Source organism: Scardinius erythrophthalmus, assembly GCF_964197995.2.
Source record: "Scardinius erythrophthalmus genome assembly, chromosome: 19".
Lineage (NCBI taxonomy): Eukaryota > Metazoa > Chordata > Actinopteri > Cypriniformes > Leuciscidae > Scardinius > Scardinius erythrophthalmus.
The window spans coordinates 27,031,537-27,055,580 of NC_138239.1; the positions used below are offsets into that span (position 1 = coordinate 27,031,537).

Genomic DNA, 24,044 nt, shown 5'->3' on the forward strand with positions numbered 1-24,044 from the left:
GTTCAGGACAGCGCCATTTTTCATAAATGTCAGGTTGTCACATTTATATTTGTAAAATTTTGTAATTTAATGCAGTTTATTAATTATAATTTCTTAAAATTGTTTGGTTTTGCATGTTAACTTGAATTTTGGTTTTATACATTTTATGAGTTTCGCCTTAAGTTGTTTGTAATGTTTTATTTAAATTTTACGAAATAAAATGATAATAAATATTGCTAGGATATAATACATCTTAAATGCCGAAATGTTGCAGAAGACTTTTGTTTTAACTTGATTCAAAATAGGTCTCCTTTTCAACTAAACGGTCAATAAATAGCAGGTTCACTTCACATTGTTATAGAAGCATAGATGTGTTCAATGAACTCTATATGTTTTGCTGGGCAATAACAGTAAAAATCATCAGTTAATACTATAAACTTATAGTTAATCTGATTTTAGAAATATTGTCTGCAGTAAAAACTGTGACAACTCGCAAGAACAGCATGTGTGATAAAGTCATTAAATTATGTTTATTTATGGAAGTTTTCTTGTACATAGTTCACCATGCAGTCTAACAGTAACTATTTATCCACGTCACGTAACACAAACAGTAACACGAACATTAAGTAATATGACATCATTATACACCAGGGTTTGAACGCACAGTTCACATATTTACAGATGCCCATTCGTCATTATCAGCCTTGCCACACGTCTGCTTTCTCACCGATCGCAGGACACACAATGGGGTGAAGCAGTGTTTAACAAAATGTAGCAACTGCAAGGCACAAAATGTTTATACATTTCTTTGTTTTTCAGGGAGTAAAAAAAAATGGTATCGCATCAAACTGCCGAAAGATGATCACATGCCACACAACATCACACAACCGTCGTGTTGCATAGAAACTGTGGCGTTACGTCACTCGGCTAGAGAGGAACGTGAAGCCTGTTTGGTAACCTCCACATGAGGGATCTTAGAACGCGGAGACCATGACTTCATGTCTCATTCGAGGCTGATTAGGACCACATTACTGATTCATGGGGCGACCGTCAGGTAACATACCTCTATGCTTAGGCACCAAATACTTGAGCCTGCTTAGATGTCGCTAGCTGGCTGATCATCAGGAATATGACAGAAGAGGCTTGTGTGTAGTCTACCGTGTTGAAGCGTTAGGGTCGAGATGGTGGAAGACTGGTGAGGTAGCTCAGTCCAGAGTGGAGCTTGAGGGGGTAAGGTCAGCAAAGGTCACGGGTAAATAGTTAAAGCAGCCAGGAGGAAGAGGATGAGGGTGCTGAGGATGAAGGACTTAGAGCTCTAAAGTGCCAGACTAATGGCCCATGCACTAACATCCAGTTAGGTGTCCGTTCCAGACCCCACATCACCATCCAGAGGTGGTGTTTGAGACTTCAGAGAGCCTTCACTAGAGCAGTCAGGGTTTACACACAGGAGTGGCTAGACTTCCAGAGAATCTCTGCAAAAAACACACACACATTCACATTGTTAGTAACTAAAAGTAAAACTGCAGTGACTGCTGCTAACTCACAGATCTTAAATCCAGAAACAGATTTATAGGCTGTGTTGGTTGTAATTCATTACTGTAATTAAATGACTTTCCCCCTGAAAAAGTAAAGTAAGGGATCTCTGTCATTTAATTACAGTTACTTCTGATGTAATTGCATTAAATACTGTATATAGACAATAGAACAATTCTACATAAAACAAGATTTAATGTGACTTTCTCTCTTTTAATACTTTGGTCAGTTCAAGAATAATTTACGCAATTTTATATTATTCATTTGAAAGGATTAAAAGAGCAGTTTCGTGTCTATCCTTGTATTGTTCAACTGATTGAGGTTGATATGGGATTTAAAAAGTAATTAGTAATAGGTAATGCAATCCTTTTGAGAGTAATTAGTAATCTAATTACATTGTTGAATATGTAATTAGTAACTAGTAATTAATTACATTTTAGAGTAAGTGCTCACAACAGACTTATTTAACAGATCAAAAAAGTTACATTAAAAAAATATATAAAAAATTCTATATATATATATATTAGTATATAGTAATGTATAGCATAGTATAATATACTATAATATACAGTACATAGTCATTTATATGGTTTCATATGCTGACAGACAGACATACATACATACAGACAGACAGACAGACAGACAGACAGACAGACAGAGACAGACAGACAGACAGACAGACAGACAGACAGACAGATAGATAGATAGATAGATAGATAGATAGATAGATAGATAGATAGATAGAACATTATATATGGTACATAATGAACTGTGAAACATGAATCAAGATGTTATTTGTACAATAAAGCATTGCATTTGATTAGTATGTTTGTTTGTTTGGTCCAGGTCTTCTCTGTCATGTGACACTGCGGTACATTTAACAGTGTAGTGTGAACTGAACCCACAATCACCGCAGGGCTGACATCATAGTGTCTGTAGAGACAGATAGTTGTTTCTCTCTGCCGTTTGCCGTGTCCCTGGAGCCTCGGGCGTTTGCCGAACTGTGTCCGACCCACCAACTATTCAAAATCTTCAAGATGACCTTCCTTTTGCATCATATAACCGTCTTCCATTTTCAAAAACTTATCAAACTTCCATTTTCATAGAATTTTTTTCTTCATATCAAATTTTGCCCAACCCAGTACTAACTCAGTTTTGTGTTTGCCATCTGTTAATTCCACCATATTACAATGTGTCGTATATTGCTGCAGTCGGGAGACTAGGAGAGCAGCTCTCTTTAAGTTTTCCATCAGGTGTATATGCTTCTCATCAAGAGAAATGATTGCCGACCAACAGACATTCATTATTTCAACCCTGCGCTGATGAGGCCACAGCAGCGACTGAGAACGAGACAGTAAGAGAGAAAGACTGAGAAAAATAAGACGACAATTCAAAGGCTAACCCCATTGGATATATACTGTAGATGTAATGAATGCTTTTCAAACCAATTTACTGGCAAGAGAGTCATCATGTAGAAAGTACAGTGGCCTATAATTTAAACCATAACACTGCCGGTCCAGACGGGGCATTTGCGTCATCGTGAAGTGAGCCTTTGGGTTTTTATCAAGCAGAATTTCACAACCAACAAGCAACGGGAAAAACACAAAACAAACTCATTTCAAAACCCGCCACTAATAAATCATGCTAGCGTGCAGTATGGAGTGCACTGGAAAATGGGGTAGTTTGCAATGTAACGCTTGACGTGGAAAACACCCTGTGGCTGTTTTTCAGCGGTGTGGTGGAAGTGGCCGGGAGGGAGAGGTTGTGTGTGTTGAAGCGAGTCCTATAACACCTACCTTGACCTGAGGCCTGCTGCTGACTCTACTCCTTCCTATAGATGAGCTATCTGTCTGTGGACCGCTGATCTGAGCCCTGCAGCCCTCCACAACACCACTGATGCTCTCTGACCTTGTCAGCTGAAAGACAGAGAGGAAAAGAGAAATGCTACTTCCATCATTTATTTCTTTTTGAATGTTTCTTGTTTTGTGAAATTTGTTTCTTTCTTCCCCCTGCAGTTTTTAGAATTTAATTGAATGTAATTTAATTGACAGATTTTTTCATTTTTAATGGTGAAGTAGAGGTCTGCGCGGGACTGTTTTTTAGGTCCCGCTCCCGCCCGCTCCCGCTGGGGTTATATCCCGCACCCACCCGTTCCCGCTATATATACACTATTTGTTCACCCGCTGTCTGCTTAGAATAATTTTCTTCCCGACCCGACCATCCCGCTTTAATATAGATCTCCCAGAATTTCACATGTAGCCTACATTTTCACAGAGAAAATAAAAATGTAGTCTGCACAAACATTTTTTTATTATTATTTTATTCGCCTTGTCAATATACAAAATTTAACATTTTGCTGCAGACAGTAGTAGGGGAAAAAATATCGCAGCGAAAAAAAAGAAGAAGTGTAGGCTATTATTTTTATTCGTATTATCAAAATTCGTAACATTTTGCTGTTAGGCAAATACAATCAATGCATGACAGAAAGAACCGTTACTGGTCCGTGCGTGCAGCGCGTGCATAACGGTCCTGATTAGCCTACATGGCAGACCCTGTTGGTCGATAAGATTAAGATTAGGTAAAGCGAAGATATGCTGTTCTGAAAGAACGTCGGCGTCGGGAACGTGATATTGAATGACCGACCGCTCCCGTTCAAATTACACCAGAGTTACCGACCGCTACCGTTTTTTAGTCGGAAATTTAATCCCGCGGCGCAAAATATCTGGTCGGGTCCCGCGGATCCCGCGGGACAGCCGCGGGAATGCAGACCTCTATGGTGAAGCTTGTATTATAATAATAAACATTTGCATCATCTTCCATTGGAAAAGCGTTTGCACACAGGTCAACCGAAAAATTTATTATTTGGCACAAATGATTTGACAAATGAAATGCACACCAATAAAGTACACTCGTTTGAAATTTGCTAAAAATGTTCTAAAAATAGTTATCTTTGTCTTTATTTAAAATATTTTAACATTAAAAATCATCCCTCAATATTACTGTTTACTTCATTTGCACTGTTGATATAATGCTTATTTGACACTTTTCACATTAGAAAAAGAAAAAAAGACAGAGAGAGAGAGATCCTGTAAATAGACAGAGCAGAAAGAAACATGACTGAGATAGATATGGACGTTGAAAGGATGAAGATTGTAATAGTTCCCTTTCTGTTTTCATACAAAAAAACCATCCAGCCATTTTTATGATATCAATATGTCCTTATGAGTAAAACACTGAAACTCAATTGATGACTTGAGTCAAATTAATTCAGTGTTTTCAGTCTCAATGATTATCTGGAAAGTAGGAACTTAATTTGCCTGATATAAGGTCAAACATAGGATTTGCAGACAGAGTTGGAACCAAGCTGGGAGAAGTTTGCATATGAAATAGAAAACTACTTAAAAAGAACACAAATACATGCTAATTCAGTCATGAAATTAAGTAATGATCCTCGCCGCATTCTTGCTTATGAATCATAATATAATCTGACTGATTATGATTATTCTGTTCTGTAGACCTTAAAATTTTAAATCTACGCCTGCAAATCCTTCTTCCATTAGCACTTCAGGGGAAAAGCGCAGGGGAGGGGTGAGAGAATGAATAAAAATCCCCTCTTAAATATTTAGTCAATGAGATGAATTCAGCAGAAACGCACACCGCTCTCATTACAAGCAGATAGAGCACGGTGTAATGTCGAAACACACCTGTTTATGAGTCGACTTGGCTTCCTGTAGAGAGCGGCGCCCTTTCCCGACGTTCTTCTGTTTCATCAACTGTGAAGCAGGAGCCCTTTCATCGCTATCAGTCTTCCTTATCAGCGGACAGTTAATTTTGGGATTAATATAAAGGCTGCCATCCTCTTTTAAAGGATTTGTAGTGGAGCAAGAGACTCTTATCTTAGTCATTACAGGGGAAATATTGGATTCAAGCATTTTAGTATCTGCAAAACATTCAACAGTATCTATTGGGGTTTCACATGGTAAAGGATTAAGATAAGGCGCCTCATTATGGCACCCTGACTGGCTACCAGCTACACTTCCTTGAGAAATACCATGTGCTTTTTGGTATTCATCGCAACCCGATGAAGGTGCTGGGCTCAGGAGACCGAGGGGCTCTATTAGTTTGTGTCTCGTGGGCCGTTTGCTAATGGACATGCTGTAACAGAGAGGAGGACCCAGGTACACTTCCTCTGTGCAGGCCTCGAAGAGCGGCTCTTCGTCACGGATATCTGGTGTGCTCGAAAGGATCGGGGAGCTGCTCTTGTCCTCCGCACAGGTGCTGACCTCTCCGCAGTCACTATCATGCGAGGACAGCGACAGATAGGAGTAGAAGTCGCCCTTCCGCAAATGAATAAGCCGATGGGAGTGCTCGAGGACCTTCTCTCTGATCTGAGATACAGACGCTGGGCTACATACCTCCGCCGGCTGCTCTCCCTGCATCTCTTTGGTCTTCAGGGCCACAGATGTCATGTCAATGATCTCCATCACAAAGTCATGGACGTTGTCACTCTTGGCCTCTTCAGACATGAAAGCAGGGTGACTGCAGCTCTCTGAAGAGCTTTCTTGATGGTTCTCGTGGACGTCATTCAGAAAGGCAGCAAGCTGCTTCTGTTGGCTGTGAGCGTGAACAGCTAACCCCGAGCACTCCTCTACGGGAGAGATGGTGGGGGAGGGACGGTGGGAATTGTGACAGGGCAGCTCACCTTTTAACTGTCCTTCCAGGGAGCTCAAGCTCTGATCGCATGAGGATGGAGAGGTGGCGGTCAACATATTGCTTTTGACGTCATTGATGGAGCCTTTAAATGATTCCCCTTTCTTGGTTAGCAGACTTCCCTCTTCTCTCAGCAGCTCGTCGTCTTCATCCTTCCCTTTGATGTGAGAGCTCTCGACATTGCCGTTTTCCATGTCATCCGCGAAGCGGCTGATATAGCTCCTGGTGGCGTCCCGACGGTTTCCGTCCACCTCCTGTTGCTTGAGGCTCTCGTTTTTAGCATTAGTGTTGGCTTCCAAGAGTTTCAGCGCAGACCGGCTGAGAAATTGTCGATCGTTAGTAGTCTTAATGGGTGACAGGATGTCTCTAGACAGGGTGCCACACTGCAGTTCATCCACTAGATCTGCCTCATTTTTCTCTCTACTCTGAGATCTAGGCTTTATCCAGCTTTGAAACTCACCCTTTATATAATCCAACCCGAGAGTGAAGGAACCTTCAGTGTATTCTTCCTCGGAGGTTACACTAGAGTCATCGTCTTTAATACCAAGCTCCTCTTCTGTGAGAGTCAGAGTGGAGCTGGAGAGAAGATCGCTGTCTTCCTCGTCGTCAGTACAGGCTGAAGTGCAGGAAACGTTGACGACCATACTGATGCTCGCGTCGGTCTCGTCGGCTTGTTGCTGGTTGCGGCAATGTTTGCGGAAGGACGCATTTGATTCAGCACCAGCGCAGCGGTTCATTTGCACGGCTAGGTCCTCGGATGCCACCGACAAGTCCTCTGTGCTGCTCAGCTCTGTCAGGGAAGCTGCTGAGCTCTCGTTAATGGAGGAGGGAGCGCCAGCTGAGCGTGACCCACGCCACAGCGAGCTGCTCTGGAGCGTTACGTCAGAGACGCTACGTGTCATCTTCAGAGCAAGAGGGCTTTGGATGTTCTCGAGGCGTTTTAGAAGCTCCAGAGTTCTTCTGCTGAGTTCCCCCGTGGGCTCCACAGCCGATCCAATGTCCCTCAGACTTTCCTTACTACCTGCATCCTCTGTGCTCTTACATGGAGCAAGCCAACTTTCCAGTGAAGTGCTACGAGTTAGTGTCTCTTTGCTTGATGGGAATAATTCTCCTACTGCATAAAGGGAGTCAAGGGAAGAGCCCTGGGAGAGCTGTGCAAACTCCTTTTGGAGCTTTTGGTGTGTAGTCACCCTCTCGTCATCTCTGCTCATGTTGAGATTTTGGTCATTAGCCTCTTGGCTTAGTCCAAGGTCATTTGCAAGGATCTTCGCTGGCTCCTTGTGGTGTTTCTGCCTGGTTTCTCCACCATCTTCTCTTTTCTTTCTCATGATATGCCATCTCTGGTCTCTCTTCCCAGTGCTAAGACTATCAACATATTCCGCACACTTGTTGGCACGCTCCAAAACTCTGTCTATGTCTTCATCTGAGACTCTGTCTCCATTGAGTGAATCTTCTCTGGTTGGAGGGGTGACAGTAACACAAACTTTTGGATCATCACTCTGGAACAGCAGGCACATCTCAGAGTTACCTGTGGTCTCCGTGTCCCCTTCACTAACTATCCCACTTTCGCTCTCTGATCTCTTGGCTGAATTCGATAGAAGCTCGTGCTTCCCCTTCAACAGGTCTCCGAAGATATCAGGTAGAGATTCAGCCGAGGAGAAGGAGGAATCCAAGCTCAGCCTCTTCAAAAGTGACGACTGGATTTTGGATGAAGATGATTTGTGATTATATTGGGGTTGTTGGTAGAGTTCAACATTGTACACCTGATAAACACAGGAAGATGAGGCATTCGACTCTGCTGTGCTCAAGGCTGCTCCGCACCGTATGTCATTTTGAAATGACTCGGTGAGATTCAAAGGCTCCTTTGGGGAATTAAGGAGTGATTTAGATCCAGGGTTTTGCTCATCTTCACAGTCCTGTGTCTCCAGATTGCAGATAGTCATGTCCATCTCGTCCCACTCCCAAGAGTCTTCCGTCAGCCCATGGAGGTCCATAAGCGAAGGCTCAATGAGGTTCCCAGGGACCTGTAGGAGGGGAAAAAAATGTCAGGGGCAAAGAAATTCTCAATTGGACTTTTAATTAGATCAAATGCAAAGTTAATCTGGGACAAATACATTTTTGCTTAGATATGGGTATTCAGCGCAGTGCATAATTACACAAATTGCTTTGCTTCTTGTTCAAGCAGGAAGAGTCTATTTATATGATCCTCTTTATCTCATTAATCTAATAAACTGGCAAATCTAACACTTGCTTTGTATGTCATATATCCCATAAAATGAATTTTTATTTGATTTCTGTTTATTCTCTTTCTGCTGATGAGGAAAATACTAATGCACAAGTTTGGATTGCTAGTGCATGGTAAAAACCTTCAACTGTGAGAACAATCAATCAGTCTAATCAAATAAAAATTATTTCAATAAGCTGCCTCAGCTAACATTTGCACCCCGATTGCAGCACAAAACATTTTAATCAGATAGACTAATTATAACCTTTAGCTACACCATTACAAAAGTCATTTTGTCAAGTTAAACAAGACGGTCCAGTTTGGTCTGAAAATTTTGTCTGAATGTCTCTGCTACTCTATTCAACTTGAGAGTGAAATCATGTAATAACTTGACAGTGTCAATTAAAGCTCTTTTGAAACCTTTTTTTCCTTTTAACAGTTGCTCTTTCACTGGTTTACCACTCCCTTCAGAGTGGATGAAAGTTAACTTAAAAATCATTATCTCTTTCATTGACCTTCAAACTGAATTCTTGATATTCTAAAGAAAAAAAAAATCCTGTTAAAAGTGTAACGATTGGATTTTTTTTTCCAGACGCAAGACTTGTTGTGAGCAAGGCCTCGTAAAGCATTCACCAGTCAGCTATTTCATCATCTCACAAAGTGTACTGTATTCACAAAAACAAACTCTACCTATTATTTTTATTTCCCTTTATTCTGCACCCGCAAAAAAAGTGAAATTGCACTTCAGCCCCGCAAGGTCAAGCTGAGAGAGGGGCGAGTAATTTGTCTTCCCTGTGTAAGTGAGTGGACGTTCACAAACAGGTTGCTGGGCTTTTCTGTGTGAAGCACGCAGCCTCCCCAGAGCCCTGCTGCTGCCATGCAGGAATGCACAACATCTACATGACAAAAGGCGAAGTCTAGCCCTTGGCCCACTCCCCTGTTTAACACGAACTGTAACGGTCCCACACATACAATAAGAGACTAGTTAAGGCTTCCGTTTTCAGGATGGGAAGTCTTTTTATACTGCGGTGAACACGGTATGTGCACATGTTATGTGCTTTATGAGACTACTTCCTCCCTTTCAGTGCAGAATAGGGATACAAGATCAGGTTATTTCATTGCTACGGGTTACTCAATATACATTAAGAACAGTCAGTTACTTCTGGCAGCATTTGTAATCGATTGAGTTCACAGTGCAGTGAGTATCCGGGGAGCGCATCTAGCCACTGTCCCCTTACTCGGTGTATTCAAGAATAATATGTGGCCACTTTCCCTGCCTTATACATCATTCTTATTACACTGTTCCAGCAGTGCTGCACTATATTATTGGTACTAGTGTATTTCTGCTTAACATTGGCCTGGGCAGCTTTCTTTGACCAGAGCAACATATAAGGAGATCTTCAAAGAGCCGATTCCCAGTGGGTTGAATAAAAAACAAATTCATACCCGTATGTTGAATTATAATGGTTGCATTAGGATCCAGAGGTAATGTCAACGGATTTTAACATCTCCTTATTGACAACATACTGTATTTAAATGGACTGTCCAAAATGAAGACATTTTTATATGTTTACGTCATGATGGACGCACAGTTGTTGAATTAAACAACCAACATAGTAAGGTCATGTAACAACAACATAGCATACTATTGTTTATCATTGCATACTGCTCACACACTCAGATTAATTCACAAAACAGTTATGGCCACTTTACGCTATTTGCGCTGCTATAGCACTCTGCCATGCATATTTAAATTACACAAATTACTTACAGACTGCGCCTTTTTTAGCGTTATGGAAAACTGGTAGTAAACCATTTTGTTTAATTAAAAGAGGCATTTGTGTGTATTTGCAAGAAAAAATAAATCACCATGTTGTTTGCACCAATTTGCATAATTCCTTTAGTGAATTAGATGCTAAATAATGCAAACGGAGCATACAACTGCTTTTTAAAAAATAATATAAAGTAAACAGAAAATAGTTTGCAGTAAACAGTTTGCTAGTATGCCACTCCACCACTAACACAATTAAACCGTCCACAGCGTGGATCTCAGACAGCACTACCCTGTTTATATTCACAATACATATGTTCTCTTGTTTACTTGTAACTGTAGTGTAAAGCATATGTGACCTGGTCTCTGCCCAGCGAGTGTTTCAGTCTGGTCTGCCACTGAAGGACCTGCATGACGATGGCCTCCCAGCGTCTCTCCAGGTTGACCTGCAGCAGCTGCAGTGACTGGTGCTCTGCCTCTGAGCTCTGCTGTTCAGGCCCATCCAACAGCCTCTGACAGAGCCTCAGCACGGAGGAAATGCCCTTCCGTCTGCCCCGCACCTCCATACACAGAGCCTGCAGAGACAGGAGCGGGACAGTCTTCTCAAACACTCATAGATTGTGAACAGGGTTAAACATCCCTGTCATCAGGTTAAGGGGGCAAGGTTCATATGTTAATGCCAGAGTTTTACCAAAGAACAGGAAGCACAACACAACTCTAAAAGCTTAACTTTGAAGCTGAGCTTGTGGAGACTACAGTCAAGTATGCCATTTGAAAAAGTAGTCAGCTATACAAGAAGTCACAAAGCGACAAACTAAACTGAAGGTACTTAAAGGGTAATTTCACCCAAAAATGAAAATTCTGTCGTTAATTACTCATCCTCATGTCGTTCCAAACCTATAAGACCTTCGTTCATCTCTCGGATTTCATCAAAAATATCTTAATTTGTGTTCTGAAGATAAACAAAGGTCTTATGGGTTTGGAACGACATGAGCATGAGTAATTAATGACAGAATTTTTGGGTGAACTATCCCTTAAAGGGAGCAACAGGCTTCAGTTATACGAGATTATCTGGCATAACACACTGATATAATTTACATCGAAAGCATAAACCTAAATGCACAAAATAATCAAACCAAAAACACGAATTTACATATGGAAATTCATATAAAAAAAGGATAAAAAGCTGTATTAAACAAAACTAAATAAAACTAAGAACACTCTAATTGATAGAAATGAATACAAAAAGTATTGATTAAAAGCTGTATAAAACAAACCTAAATAATAAAACTAAAAATTAATTTAAAACTTAATTAATTTAAATACAAAAAACAATGATAAAAAGCTGTATAAAAACATAACTGATAATACAAACAAATATATAAAAAGCTGTATAGGTTTTTATTTATTTTTTACAAAAAAAAAAAAAAAAACGAAATAAATGCTGTGCAAGGACTTATGGGAACACTTGATTCATTTGATAACTAAAAACGAATCAGTATAATTTTTTGTTGCCAATCCATTGACATGAACTCTTTAAATGAAGAAAAAAAAAGCTTGAATTAATTAGATTTGTTTGAACTAATGAAGCAGAAGGTACATTTTTAAAACATGTAATGTTACTGAATACTTAAAAAGATGACAAAATGTTACTCTGGGACTTCGGGGAATCCTACAGAGTAATGATTTGTTTGAACCATCCGAACAAACTAAGTAAAATGAATCTGTCTTCCCAAACTTGAGATATGAAGAGATCCATTCTAACAAAGCGTGTTTATTCTTGTGTATTATTCATACACAATACAAAGGGACAGAAATAGTGAAAAAAACAACTTGATACAGATACTGAGCTACAACCTCACTACTGAAAAATGTAGTGCGGCCTAACAAAAAAAATGACTTTTAACAAACTATTCTCCAACATTTGCCACAACTACAACATGGGGTTTATTGCTAGTCATATATGTGAACTCACTGCACCTCAGAGCCATGAATGAACATAGTGAATGAAGAGAGAGAGAGAGAAACTGACACCGAGAGAGAAAGAGAGACTCCTGTGCGCTTGATGAGGTCTTCGCAACAATTCAGGCTGTCAGGAGCGTGTAAATCACATCCCCCTCTCCCTATAAACACGACAGAATTAAATATTTAAAGGCCAAAGCTGCACTCCCATGCTTCAGTGTCCAGCTATGACACTTGTTTAATGAAACCGCCAGAGCATATAGACTCTCCCAAAGACGACAACGCCACGCTTTGGAAGGGTTGCAGGTATTCTGACGGTCTCTCACCTGCACCAAAACCCCTTTTAAATATGCAGCGGCAGCTTTGCGAAGAGACGGTGCTACTCCATGTGTGGTATGGGACGAAAACATTCAGGGAACAATTTATGCAAATCCCACCAGCCTCGAAAAGCACCGCCTTACATTTTCTGTACATTTTTCAATAAATATTAAACACCATTACATTTCACCATTACATTTAAATTGGATTTTATTTTTCCCGGAGTGCTTCGTTCCTCTGTTTTAGCATATTCCCCTCTCCCGTGTCTTTTAAACAGGTAATGAGACTGTAAAATTCAATGGCGGCATGCCGGAGAGGAGGCCGAGGAGTAAACATGCTGTGATAGAGTTATCATGCCCAACAGTTGAAACTCTGACAGATAGAAACGTGTGAGGAGATGGAAAACTGACACTCAAACGGACACTTTTTTGATCGGTGGACAGTGTCTGGAAAATGTGGTGCCCTGGCTTCTTAAAGACATGCAAATATCTTATAATAAAATAGCTTGTCGTTGTTTAACATTTTCTCGGACGCAGTAGGCAGCACGTGATATTGTTCAGCCTCTGATATCGGCTTCAGATAAATGCCCACCAAACATGTGATGGACTCTGCCCACAAAAAGCACAAAAACTAAGTGAAAAAGACGACTTTATTTGGCAACTATAAGTTAGCAGGAATTCACCACACACTAGACTAGACTGAGAATTTTGTCTTATTCTTCAGCCAAAACATCTAAAAATAGTTAAAACAAGATATTTACTTGAAAAGCAGCACTACATAATATATTAAGACTTGTTTTCATAGATTGCCTCTTTAATATAAGTGTATTTTGTCTCACTGCACTGGCAGTTTTATTTAGTAACAAAGTAAAAGTAGTAATACGAGTGTATTTTGTCTTATTGCACTGGCAGATGTTTATTACCTTTTCTTCTTTTACTTTATTACCGTACTAAATAAAACTCAGCCAGTGCAGTAAGACACTCGTATTAAAGATACAACCTAAACATGACTCAATATCCTATAGAGCAAATGTAGCTTGTTTTAAGGACCTTTAGATATTTTTGCTGAAAAAAAAAATGAAAAAATGATTCACAAAAGAACTAATTTAGAGTTTGTTTATTTTTGTTAATAGAATGAAAATGAGACTTTTTTTAAACATTACTGGAAAGAGATTGTGACAAATAAGCATTCTTTTAAATAACAGAAATAAAATGTAAAGATTTGTTAAATTGCATGTAGGGCCGTCACGATTCCTCGATTAAATTCGAAAACTTGTTTTTATAAAATCCTCGATTGAAACTTGCCCGTGTCGACTAACAGGAAAATACCGGAAAAGGCGTATAATAAAATATAATAATCTAATACATAATATATACACACAATATAAACAAACTTTTATGTTAGATGCGATTAATCGATTTGACAGCCCTAATTAAAACCATTTAAAATCATAATCTAGCATAGTACTATTGTGAAATCACAAAAGCTGTTATTCAGTTAAATAAATATATGTGCTGCGGAAGGTTTTCAGGGCTTTTCTTCCGTCTCAAAGAGGCTCAGTTCACAGTAAATGCTACTCCACACGAACTCAGTCTCTGCATGTGCTGTTTGTTTGGTAGTGTGCATTTGGGAATGCATAAAGTCTGACACGCTTTGTGTTTCATAGTGAAGAGTTGCACTGTTATCATCTCAGCAGCTCGGTTAACAAACTCCAGCGCTGCATATTCTTTGGGTTTGGGTTGTTTATAACGTTCATCTGGGAACGCATCGTGCGCCACTTCACCAGATTTGTAAAGCAAATCATAATAGGAGGAGATCACATGAGAATAAATACATCAATATATGTTTCTAAATATGCAAACCGTTGTTTAAACCCTTGCACTGAATTTACATGTTTTGTTGTCCACATGTTCAAGAAATGACGTTATTGGTTGTAGCATTTCTATCATAAAGAAGTGCCATTGTATTAAAGATTAAGTGGACATGAATGTTGTTTGGACAATATTAATCAAGGATTTGATCAGGCTGTAAAATGTAACAGCAATCAAACCGTTGTTAGCACCCACATAATGTACATACGTTGATTATGTTTATATTGTGTATATTGCATTATGCATTTTAACAGTGTTGTTCAACAAAACCATGATTACTTGCTTTTAATATTTTTTCTGAACCAATTATTATTGCTTCATTGTTATTATACGTGCAGGCATTTTAATGGTTATTGTTCACTTAGGTCTATTTTTATTACCAAAAAAAGATACAATTACTCGATTAATCGTCAAATAATTGCCAGATAAGTAGACTACCAATACAATCGTTAGTGATAGCTCTACTTCCATGTCAGTCAGAAGATGCCCAGTTTAAGTGAGAATTTCTTAATCAGAATGAATAGCAATATGAACCACACCTGATTCCAATAGAATCCAACAGGCTACAACTCAGTTCTTAACCTACTGTAACTTCCCCCTTCAGATATGTCAGTAAAATACAGATGACTATGTTTAATCGATACCACCGGTCCCCTTAGATTAAACAGCTCAAAACGTGAGACTACATCACTGCATGTACTGTATGCCACATTGAGGTTTTAGACATACAAAACACTAGAAAAATGACACTGTTTCTGCATTATTGGTTCTCATAAACTGATTGAGTCTTATTGAGGAAGAGGAACAGTGCAGTATAGTACGCCAATATTTGCTAAAAAGCTTTTTCAAACACACGGTGCAGTGAGTAGGCTGTTTTTCCTCCAGTATGTGAATCCACACAATGACTCCATTTCAGAGCCACAAACCAGCACTGAGACTGAAGCGCTGGCAGGGGGCCAGCGGGCTCTGGTGCCTCAGTCAGATATCAAAACACTGAAAGAGGTAGACAGAGAGAGACAGAACAGCATATTGTGAAAGAAAAATCACAAATGAAAAGTATCTCAATTGTTTCTCCTAGACTGCAATGAGACTCCAGTTTCAGAACAGATTTCAACAATGTCTCAAAAAGTTCATATGAACGCAAACATTTCTCATCTAATTCTCTCAAGAACAAACAATCTGAGCTGCTATGCATATCAAAACGTGTTAAAACTCTAAACCCTTACAATATGTCAAATATGATCTCATTTGTAGCTCCGACTCAAAGCTGCTGTAAAATGCAGATACATGCACAACTGTGACTGTAAATATGGAAAGCGGTAAGTTACTACGGTGCTTGGGAACTTTAAATATCCAACAATTAGACTAATGAACTACATTAATTGCAGCATTACTGCAATTAACACAAACTAAAATGGAAACTAAATGAGAACATAACTTGGATAAACAATTACTAAACTAAAAGATATGTTCATGACTCCAAAAAATATATATAATTAACTAATTTGATGAATTACTATAAAAAATACATGATATATACAAAGTATAAAACTTTACACCCAACCTGCATTAACTATAAAAATGTCACTAGACAGCAATAACTCTAGACTGTGAAGAGAAATGCAACTTTACCAGTCAAGTCAAGTCAAGTCAACTTTATTTATATAGCGCTTTTCACAATACAGATTGTATCAAAGCAGCTTCACAGTATTAAATAAAATAGTACATCAGTGTTTGTTTCTGGTGTAAAACATCCACGTTTGGTAATGCAGATCAATAGCACTGTTGAATCGATTAATCAAATTAAGTATCCCCAACTGAGCAAGCCAAAGGCAACAGTGGCAAGGAACCGAAAAACTCCATTAGGTGACCTAATGGAGAAAAAAAAACCTTGGGAGAACCCAGGCTCAGTCGGGGGCCAGTTCTCCTCTGGCGTTTATGAAGTAGAGACCGGATTTAACTGTAAGATTAAAATATTATATGAATGCCTGGCTGAAGAGATGCGTCTTTAATCTAGTTTTAAACTGGGAGAGCGAATCTGAGCAACGAACAGTATCAGGAAGGCTATTCCAGAGTTTCGGTGCTAAATGTGAAAATGCTCTCCCTCCTTTGGTGGATCTGGATATCCTAGGTATGACCAGAAGCCTCGAATTTAGTGATCTTAAAGAGCGCGATGGATTATAGGGCGATAAAAGATCCGTTAAATAAACTGGAGCTAAGCCGTTTAGGGCTTTATAAGTCAGTAGCAATACCTTGTAATTAATACGGAACTTTATAGGTAACCAATGTAGAGATGATAAAATCGGTGTTATATGATCATATTTTCTTGATCTAGTTAGAACTCTAGCGGCGGCATTTTGGACTAACTGTAGCTTGTTTATTGAGGATGCAGGACAACCAGCTAATAAAGCATTACAGTAATCTAGTCTCGAGGTCATGAATGCATGAACTAGCTTTTCTGCATCAGAGACAGATAGCATGTTACGTAATTTAGCAATATTTCTAAGGTGAAAAAATGCTGTTTTTGTAACATATGAAATATGATTTTCAAAAGACAAGTTACAATCTAATATAACACCCAGGTCTTTTACTGTAGAGGATAAAGTAACAGGACACCCTACTATGTTAAAGTTGTATTGTGAGAGGTTTTGTGGGCGGTTTTTTGAACCGATAAGTATTACCTCTGTCTTATCTGGATTTAATAAAAGAAAATTGTGCGTCATCCAATCTTTTATATCTTTAACACACTCTGTCAATTTGGATAATTTAGCGTTTTCATCCGGCCGTGATGAAATATATAGTTGAGTGTCATCAGCATAACAATGGAAACTAATTCCATGTTTCCTTATAATATTTCCAAGTGGCAGCATATATATTGAGAATAATAGAGGGCCTAACACAGATCCTTGCGGCACTCCATAGTTTACTGGAGTTATGATCGATTTTTCTCCGTTTAAATAGACAAAATGGTAGCGGTCAGATAGGTATGATCTGAACCAGCTTAATGCTTGTCCTTGAACACCGGTATAGTTTTGTAGCCGATCTAAGAGTATTGTGTGATCTATAGTATCGAACGCAGCACTAAGATCAAGTAAAACTAGTATTGAGATACAGCCTTGGTCAGAAGCTAAGAGTAAATCATTTGTGATTTTAACGAGCGCAGTTTCAGTGCTATGATGCGGCCTGAACCCAGACTGAAACTTTTCATAGGTGTCATTTTCTTGCAAGAAAGAGCCCAGTTGGGCAGACACAACTTTTTCTAATATTTTGGACATAAAAGGAAGATTTGAAATGGGTCTATAATTTGCTAGGTTATTTGGGTCTAATTGTGGTTTCTTAATGAGTGGTTTTATAACTGCCAATTTAAATGTTCTTGGAACATGACCTAAAGATAAAGACGAGTTAATAATATTGAGGAGAGGCTCTTCCACTATAGGTAACACTTCTTTCAATAGTTTAGTTGGTATGGGATCTAATAAACATGTTGTTGTTTTATAGGAAATGATAAATTTATTTAACTCTTTTTGTTCTATAGTTGTAAAGCACTGTAATTGTTCTTGCGGGGTGATAATCGAGGCTGAATTATAAGGCGCGATTGAAGATTGAACGTTTACAATTGTGGATCTGATGTTTTCTATTTTCTCAGTGAAAAAATTCATGAAATCATTACTACTAAACTGTAACGGAATATTTTGTTCAGGTGACGCTTGTTTATTTAGTTACCACTTAAAATACTGGAACTAAAAAAAATACTATAGTAAATACACTAACAATGACAGAGTGCAAAATAATTGAAATCAAAACTACTTAAAAGGCAAATTAAGATATTTAGAAATCACTGGGAAAAAAAGGTGCTGCCTTAAACATCCAAGTTGATTGTACTTAAAACTGTAAGTCATTTCAACTCAAATTAAATTAAACTGACTTAAATTTGTTAAATCTTGTATAGCTTAACTTATTTTGGTGAGTTAAAGCAATGTAAAAGCATGTTGTCATAACTTATTGATCGTATCATTTTTTACAGTGTATAATAACCCTTGTTTATGACTAATATTAATAAAAGTTAACTATTTATGTCCCAAGTGTTTGTGTCCACTTCACATTGTGCTTCAGCAATAAAATGATCCCTGGGGAGTATTTTGAGAAACAAAACATATATAGCCACCCTTCAGTTGTCCATCCGCTGTAAGAACAGACAAGATCACGGGTGGATCATCTATCAGGTGCTGTTTAATAAAGCTATCAGAGGATCAGCCGTCTCACGACGTGCTTAGGCGCCAACGCAATCTTCAGAACGACGGTATGACTATTCTCTCTCACCTCCCTCCCCTGGCAGTTATCGTGTGGCTAAATCCATCTGGTGTACAGTATTAATCTACAGGTCTCTCGCTATCAGAGTCTGTAATCACACCTGAGGCGGAGAGCCGAGCCGTGAAGATGCATGTGTATTACACAGACCTCCCCAGAGTGTTCCTCCAAAAAACTGCTTATCTCTTTATTCAGCACAAAATGAGAACAGACCATGCCTCCATCCAGACGCAGCCTAAAGCCTTTAAACTCCAATTCCCCATCTCTCCCTCCCACTTAATTTCATTAAAATCTAAGCCTTATGATATTCCGACTTTTTTTTTTCTTCTCTTTTTTTTTGGCGTGCAGCGCGAGGAGAGTTTAAATGACGCGTGCACCGGCGCTGACGTGCTTTCCGGAGGATTAACAACAAAAAAAGCCAGACGACAGGCTCTGCTCTTTCGGTTTCGGGGGTATTTGTTTCTCGGTCTCCGCCGGGAAAAATGAGCGCACACTTCATTTCGCTCTTTACAGCCGCTGCAATTTTAACATTTTCAATTAATCTCGGCGAGATTGAGGAGCGGAGCCCCAAATCCCCTACAGTGACGGCAAGGACACGGGAACCGAGCTCTGACAGTGACCCAGTGGATATTCAATCAATTATCATTAATTAGAAATCTCTGATTAATTCTATTTGTTGATTAAGTCAATTAAAACCACAAGCACTTGTTATCGCAAATGAGTATAATGAATTCATGTCGGCCATTTGTTCCCAGACACGTCCCCTCGGCTCCGGCCTGCTCGGGTTTCATCAACGCCTGTCAGTCGAGGCCTCGATCCCGACGCACTAATAGAGAGGAATAGTACCGCAGTGAGTGGATAGACAATAAAAGCAAACTTAACCAACCTTCAAGCAAGACAAAACTCGATGTCAGCAGACTGACGCTAGTCATATTATACAGGAAAAACGATCATGATGAAGGATCCTGTTTTGCATTCTGCTTGACGTGTTCGTTATTTCAAATACGTCTAAATTACCCGAGACGGAAACGCATTGGTTTGAGTCGGGCTGTCAGTGACCTTCCATAAAGCTTGTTGTCAAAGGATGCTTATTTTTAATTATTTTTCCCTTTAAGACAAAAAAACTGACAGTGTTTTCAAAATGAGACTAATGTGTTACGAACGGCAGACGTCCTCTTTACCGTGCTAAAGCAAACAAATGGCAGCAAAGTGATAACATTGCCATCAATGGGGACATTTTCTCATTAGCGCCTGTAAATGAAAGCAAGCGGCATGGATGTATAATGAAAAATACGACTCTATGCATCTGTGTGTGTGTGCGGCCAGTCGATTGTGTGTGTAATGAACAGGCCTGTCACCTGTCTGCTCCCCATTACTAGCTGATGAGACACTAACTCTGTGTTTGGCGCTCTCGCGCGCCCGTCCCAGAACTGGCTTAATGCGGTTAGCACTTGCCAAAGAACAGGAGTTCCTTATTCCTAATCATGGAGAAAGTATTGATATTATATCTGCGCCGTCACATTCAATCAGACTGACGGGACCCGGAGGATGAGGCCCCGGGGCCCCACGCTGCGGCGAGCTGATCAAAGGTGCCGGGCAGACGTGGAGATGGACTCTGACTGGAATGCTGCCGCAGATATTCAGTCTGGCTTCCATTTAGTCTAATTCTCCTGTGAAATTCCTTTAATAGGAACGTGGTTTGGAGTTGGAGGTGTTTTTGAAAGGGCTCTTGGCGCTGCTCGACAGCAATCACTGAAAAAGACAATAATCGCTAAGACAAAGAAGAAGATCTAGTACGGTTATTAGCGGTGTGTCCACCATCGAGTCTCAATTTGGCTCAATACTCGAGGTTAGTGACCCCAAGAGATACATCAGCGTATAAATCCCACACGGTTTAAGCCACAGAAATGAATGATACCTCAAATCAAGTCATTTTTTTGACCAAGTTAACAACATAAAACGTTAAAAGTTAAAGTTAAGTCCATTTTTAACTATTTACTGGACTGAATTAATTAACTTCATTACTTTTCATTATAATCAGGTTTAAATACATAATATATTGAAATAAGAATATTTGTGATAAACATTTGTCTCCAATCCATCCACCATCTATAATGAATTCTCTCAGAACTCTAAGGTGCATTATATATTTAAATTTAAAATAATATTATTCTATTTGAATATATTTTAGAAATCATTCTAATATTCTAATGTGCTCAAGAAACATTTCTTATTACCATCAATGTTGAAAAGCATTGTGCTGCTTAATATGTTTTGTGGAAACATGATGCCATTTTTTGTCAGGACGCTTTGATGAATAGACAGTTCAAAAGAACAGCAATCATTTGAAACAGAAATACTCATCCCTGATGAGTAAAAGCATTAATTTCTTATATTTATAGAAATGACAAATCTTCAGGATACAATGAATTCTGTAAGTAAAATGACTGTTAACTAATGACCAAAGTTGGCATGCGGATCCCGTCATGTCTCCTCTCCCTGACAGGAAAAGTCCAACCCTCGGGTTTTAATATCATGAAGGCACACTATTAAAGGAAAGACAGTTATTAATGAAAGAAGTGAAATTGGCAGCCAACTACTCTGAGCCGCCTGACCAGTGAAGGTTAAGATACAATAGAGTCTAATTTTAGACACTCCACTCCCCCTAGCAAGTAAAGAACTTAATGCTTTTTATTCAGTGGAAGACAGACATTTTTATGATGACATTTTAAAGGGTGACCATACCTGTTACTCATAACGAAGTGTCTCACTATCTCTCCCTTTACACATCCTTTTAGCCTTTTATTGGCATCAGGAATCTACACTGAACAGACACATTCCAGCAGCTCCAGCCATAAGGCACTACATATAGATTTTAGTTACACAGACAGGTCATAGATAAACTTTTAAACTGCCAAAACTGATGTTCAGTTAAAACACAAATATCTGGGATGAATTGATCAAAATCACTAAATGCTGAGTTTCTAGGGTAATCTCAAACCCTTGACCCTTTCCGAAACAGTAAACAAATATCATACACACGAATAACATGTCAGTGTAAGATTACAGCAGTCGGCCACAAAAAAATAACCTTACAATGACTAACAGTAAAATCTCTGTCACACATTACCTTGAGTTGGTTACTGGTTTAATAAAATACATTACTATAATATGATTAAAAAAAATACAGAGACCCTATTAGTGATAAAAGCAGAAAATATTATCACATGCACAAAAAAACTTCTAGTTTTCAATTTTAACATTTTAAAAATCTAGGTTTCAAATTAAAGTGCATGCTTTCAATAAATTCCTACAGGATTGGAACAACTTGAGGGTGAGTACAGTAAATGATGACAGAATTAAAATTTTTGGGTGAACTATCTCTTTAATAAAAATCATATTATCATTATTATTATTTAAACGATTATTATTATTATAAGAAAACTAGATTGGTACATTTTCCAGTCAAGTCCCTGCCTACATTTTTCACATTAAATACAGTTTTCACTCACAAAAATGTCCGATTACAGAAGTAACACAGGCTGCAAACGCCATTTCATGCTGCTTTTTTAAGTTTGGCTGCACTGTGGACAGAGACGAGAACGGTGCTGTTTCAGAGATTTAGAGAGGTGTACTGTAGATCTCAGCTCTCCCGCTGATGCTTTTCAAGTGCTCTGTGATCACGCCAAGTCACGCCAGTTAGCCAATTCATGCTTCAAAAGCAGACGAAAAAAACAGATCCATGTAATCATCCTCCTTTCTCATTCTTTCCTTGTAGTGCAATGGCAGAGTCCATATAAATGGCACTTACCAATATTTCCGATCATTGTATTGCTATTTTCTCTGGATTATCCCTGAGAAATCAATGTGAGCCTTTTTGGCTGCATGTCATTTGATCAAAGGAGAAAGTGAGCCTTATTTCCCCCCTCCTGATCATTTAGCTCTGTGTATATTTAAAGCTTTTCCTCACTTATGTTTGTCACTCAGCAGGTGGATGTAATCAGCTCCACTACCTGTGTTTTGACACGTCTTGATTAATACTCCAAGCTGTTTCTCAGGATTTTAACTCAAATAATTATTTCATATGGATTTTCAGTCAGGGGATTTGATGTGTGCTTTTTGCCCTGTATTTATTAAAGGAGCACGGATCAAGCGAAGCAGGTTGTTTATTTTAGAGAGCGGTTCTCTCCTGTGCAGTTTGACTAAGCAGTTTCATTTTTGTGTATATGCTACACACCCAGACTACCTGACATAATGCCGTCATGTATTCTAGTTTAAGTGTGCATTATGGTTTAGTGAAAGCTGCTCTGAAAAAGCAAAGTCTCAGCAAATGTGTCTCAGCAGGTGTACAGGTGCTATGCTAGGGACTGATATGTAGTGCTTGATCAATATAGGTTTTTCGATGGCTGATGCCCATTCATATGGCAATGGAAATTATGCCATGGAATTCTGTGAAACAGATTTAAAAATAGTAAAATGTGTGATAAATGGTAAAACTGAGCTGAGAGAACTTCGCTCTTTTTGAAAAGCAGTGTCAAAGTATCTAAACTATGTAACGAGGGAAAACGCAAGCGATAGGAGATGCGCAAACTTTTGTAAATGATTGTAAATTAGGGAATTACAAATCGGAAAACTAGAGCTTTCTGCATGTCTGGAAATGGAAATGAAATATAATAATATGAATAACTTAATTCATCTCTTATCCACCAAAACTTTATATATACTTTATTCTGCTCTGACCCTTCTTGCTGTCAATCAATTAACCAACTAATCACACATTTTACTGTAATTAATCGTGATTTATTGCACTTAACACTAAACTTTGCCATTCATTTTTAGGCTTTTTGCACTGAATCTCAAAATGAGTGTAGAAACAACAAAGACTGTATATTTTAAATGTTTAATGGCAACTTGTACTATGAATGGAGGCCAGTATCAGTAATGCCAATATACTGCTATTGATGTCTCTATTAACTGGATTTTTCTGTGAATGAAATGTGTAATTATAGCCATTCAACATCATAGCATAATTGAAAAGCCATAATTTGTAACATTTAATAGGCTTTGACATTTACAAGGCTACACCAGAAAAAAAAGGGAAAAAAAAGGGTTCCTTAACTCTTTCCCCGCCAAACACGGAAATGTCCAGGTTTCCGTGTTTTCACAGTTACACACTAGGGGGCGCTGTGGCACATCTTCTGAAAGAGTACTAATTCTCCTCATCAAAGCATATGCTAATAAGATGCAGAAACAAGCGATAGCATATGTAATATGCATATGTAAAATAATGCTATCATCAACATTAAACATAATTTAAAACAAAACTGCCGAATGTTACCCAATGAAATGTCGACCCAGGACGAGGTAC

General features: G+C 38.8%; 1 protein-coding gene across 2 annotated transcripts in view; it reads right to left on the reverse strand.

The window, feature by feature from the left end:
* Positions 1-485: 485 nt before the first annotated feature.
* Positions 486-24,044, reverse strand: part of akap6 (A kinase (PRKA) anchor protein 6) — a 178,597-nt gene continuing 155,038 nt past the window's right edge. For both annotated transcript variants that reach the window (XM_081347605.1, XM_081347606.1), the window contains 4 exons: positions 10,577-10,792; positions 5,217-8,246; positions 3,309-3,428; positions 486-1,451 (listed from right to left, as the gene is read on the reverse strand). In XM_081347605.1, coding sequence (XP_081203731.1) covers positions 1,410-1,451; positions 3,309-3,428; positions 5,217-8,246; positions 10,577-10,792 — 3,408 coding nt within the window. In that variant the 3' untranslated portion in view covers positions 486-1,409. The remainder of the gene's footprint in view (positions 1,452-3,308; positions 3,429-5,216; positions 8,247-10,576; positions 10,793-24,044) is intronic.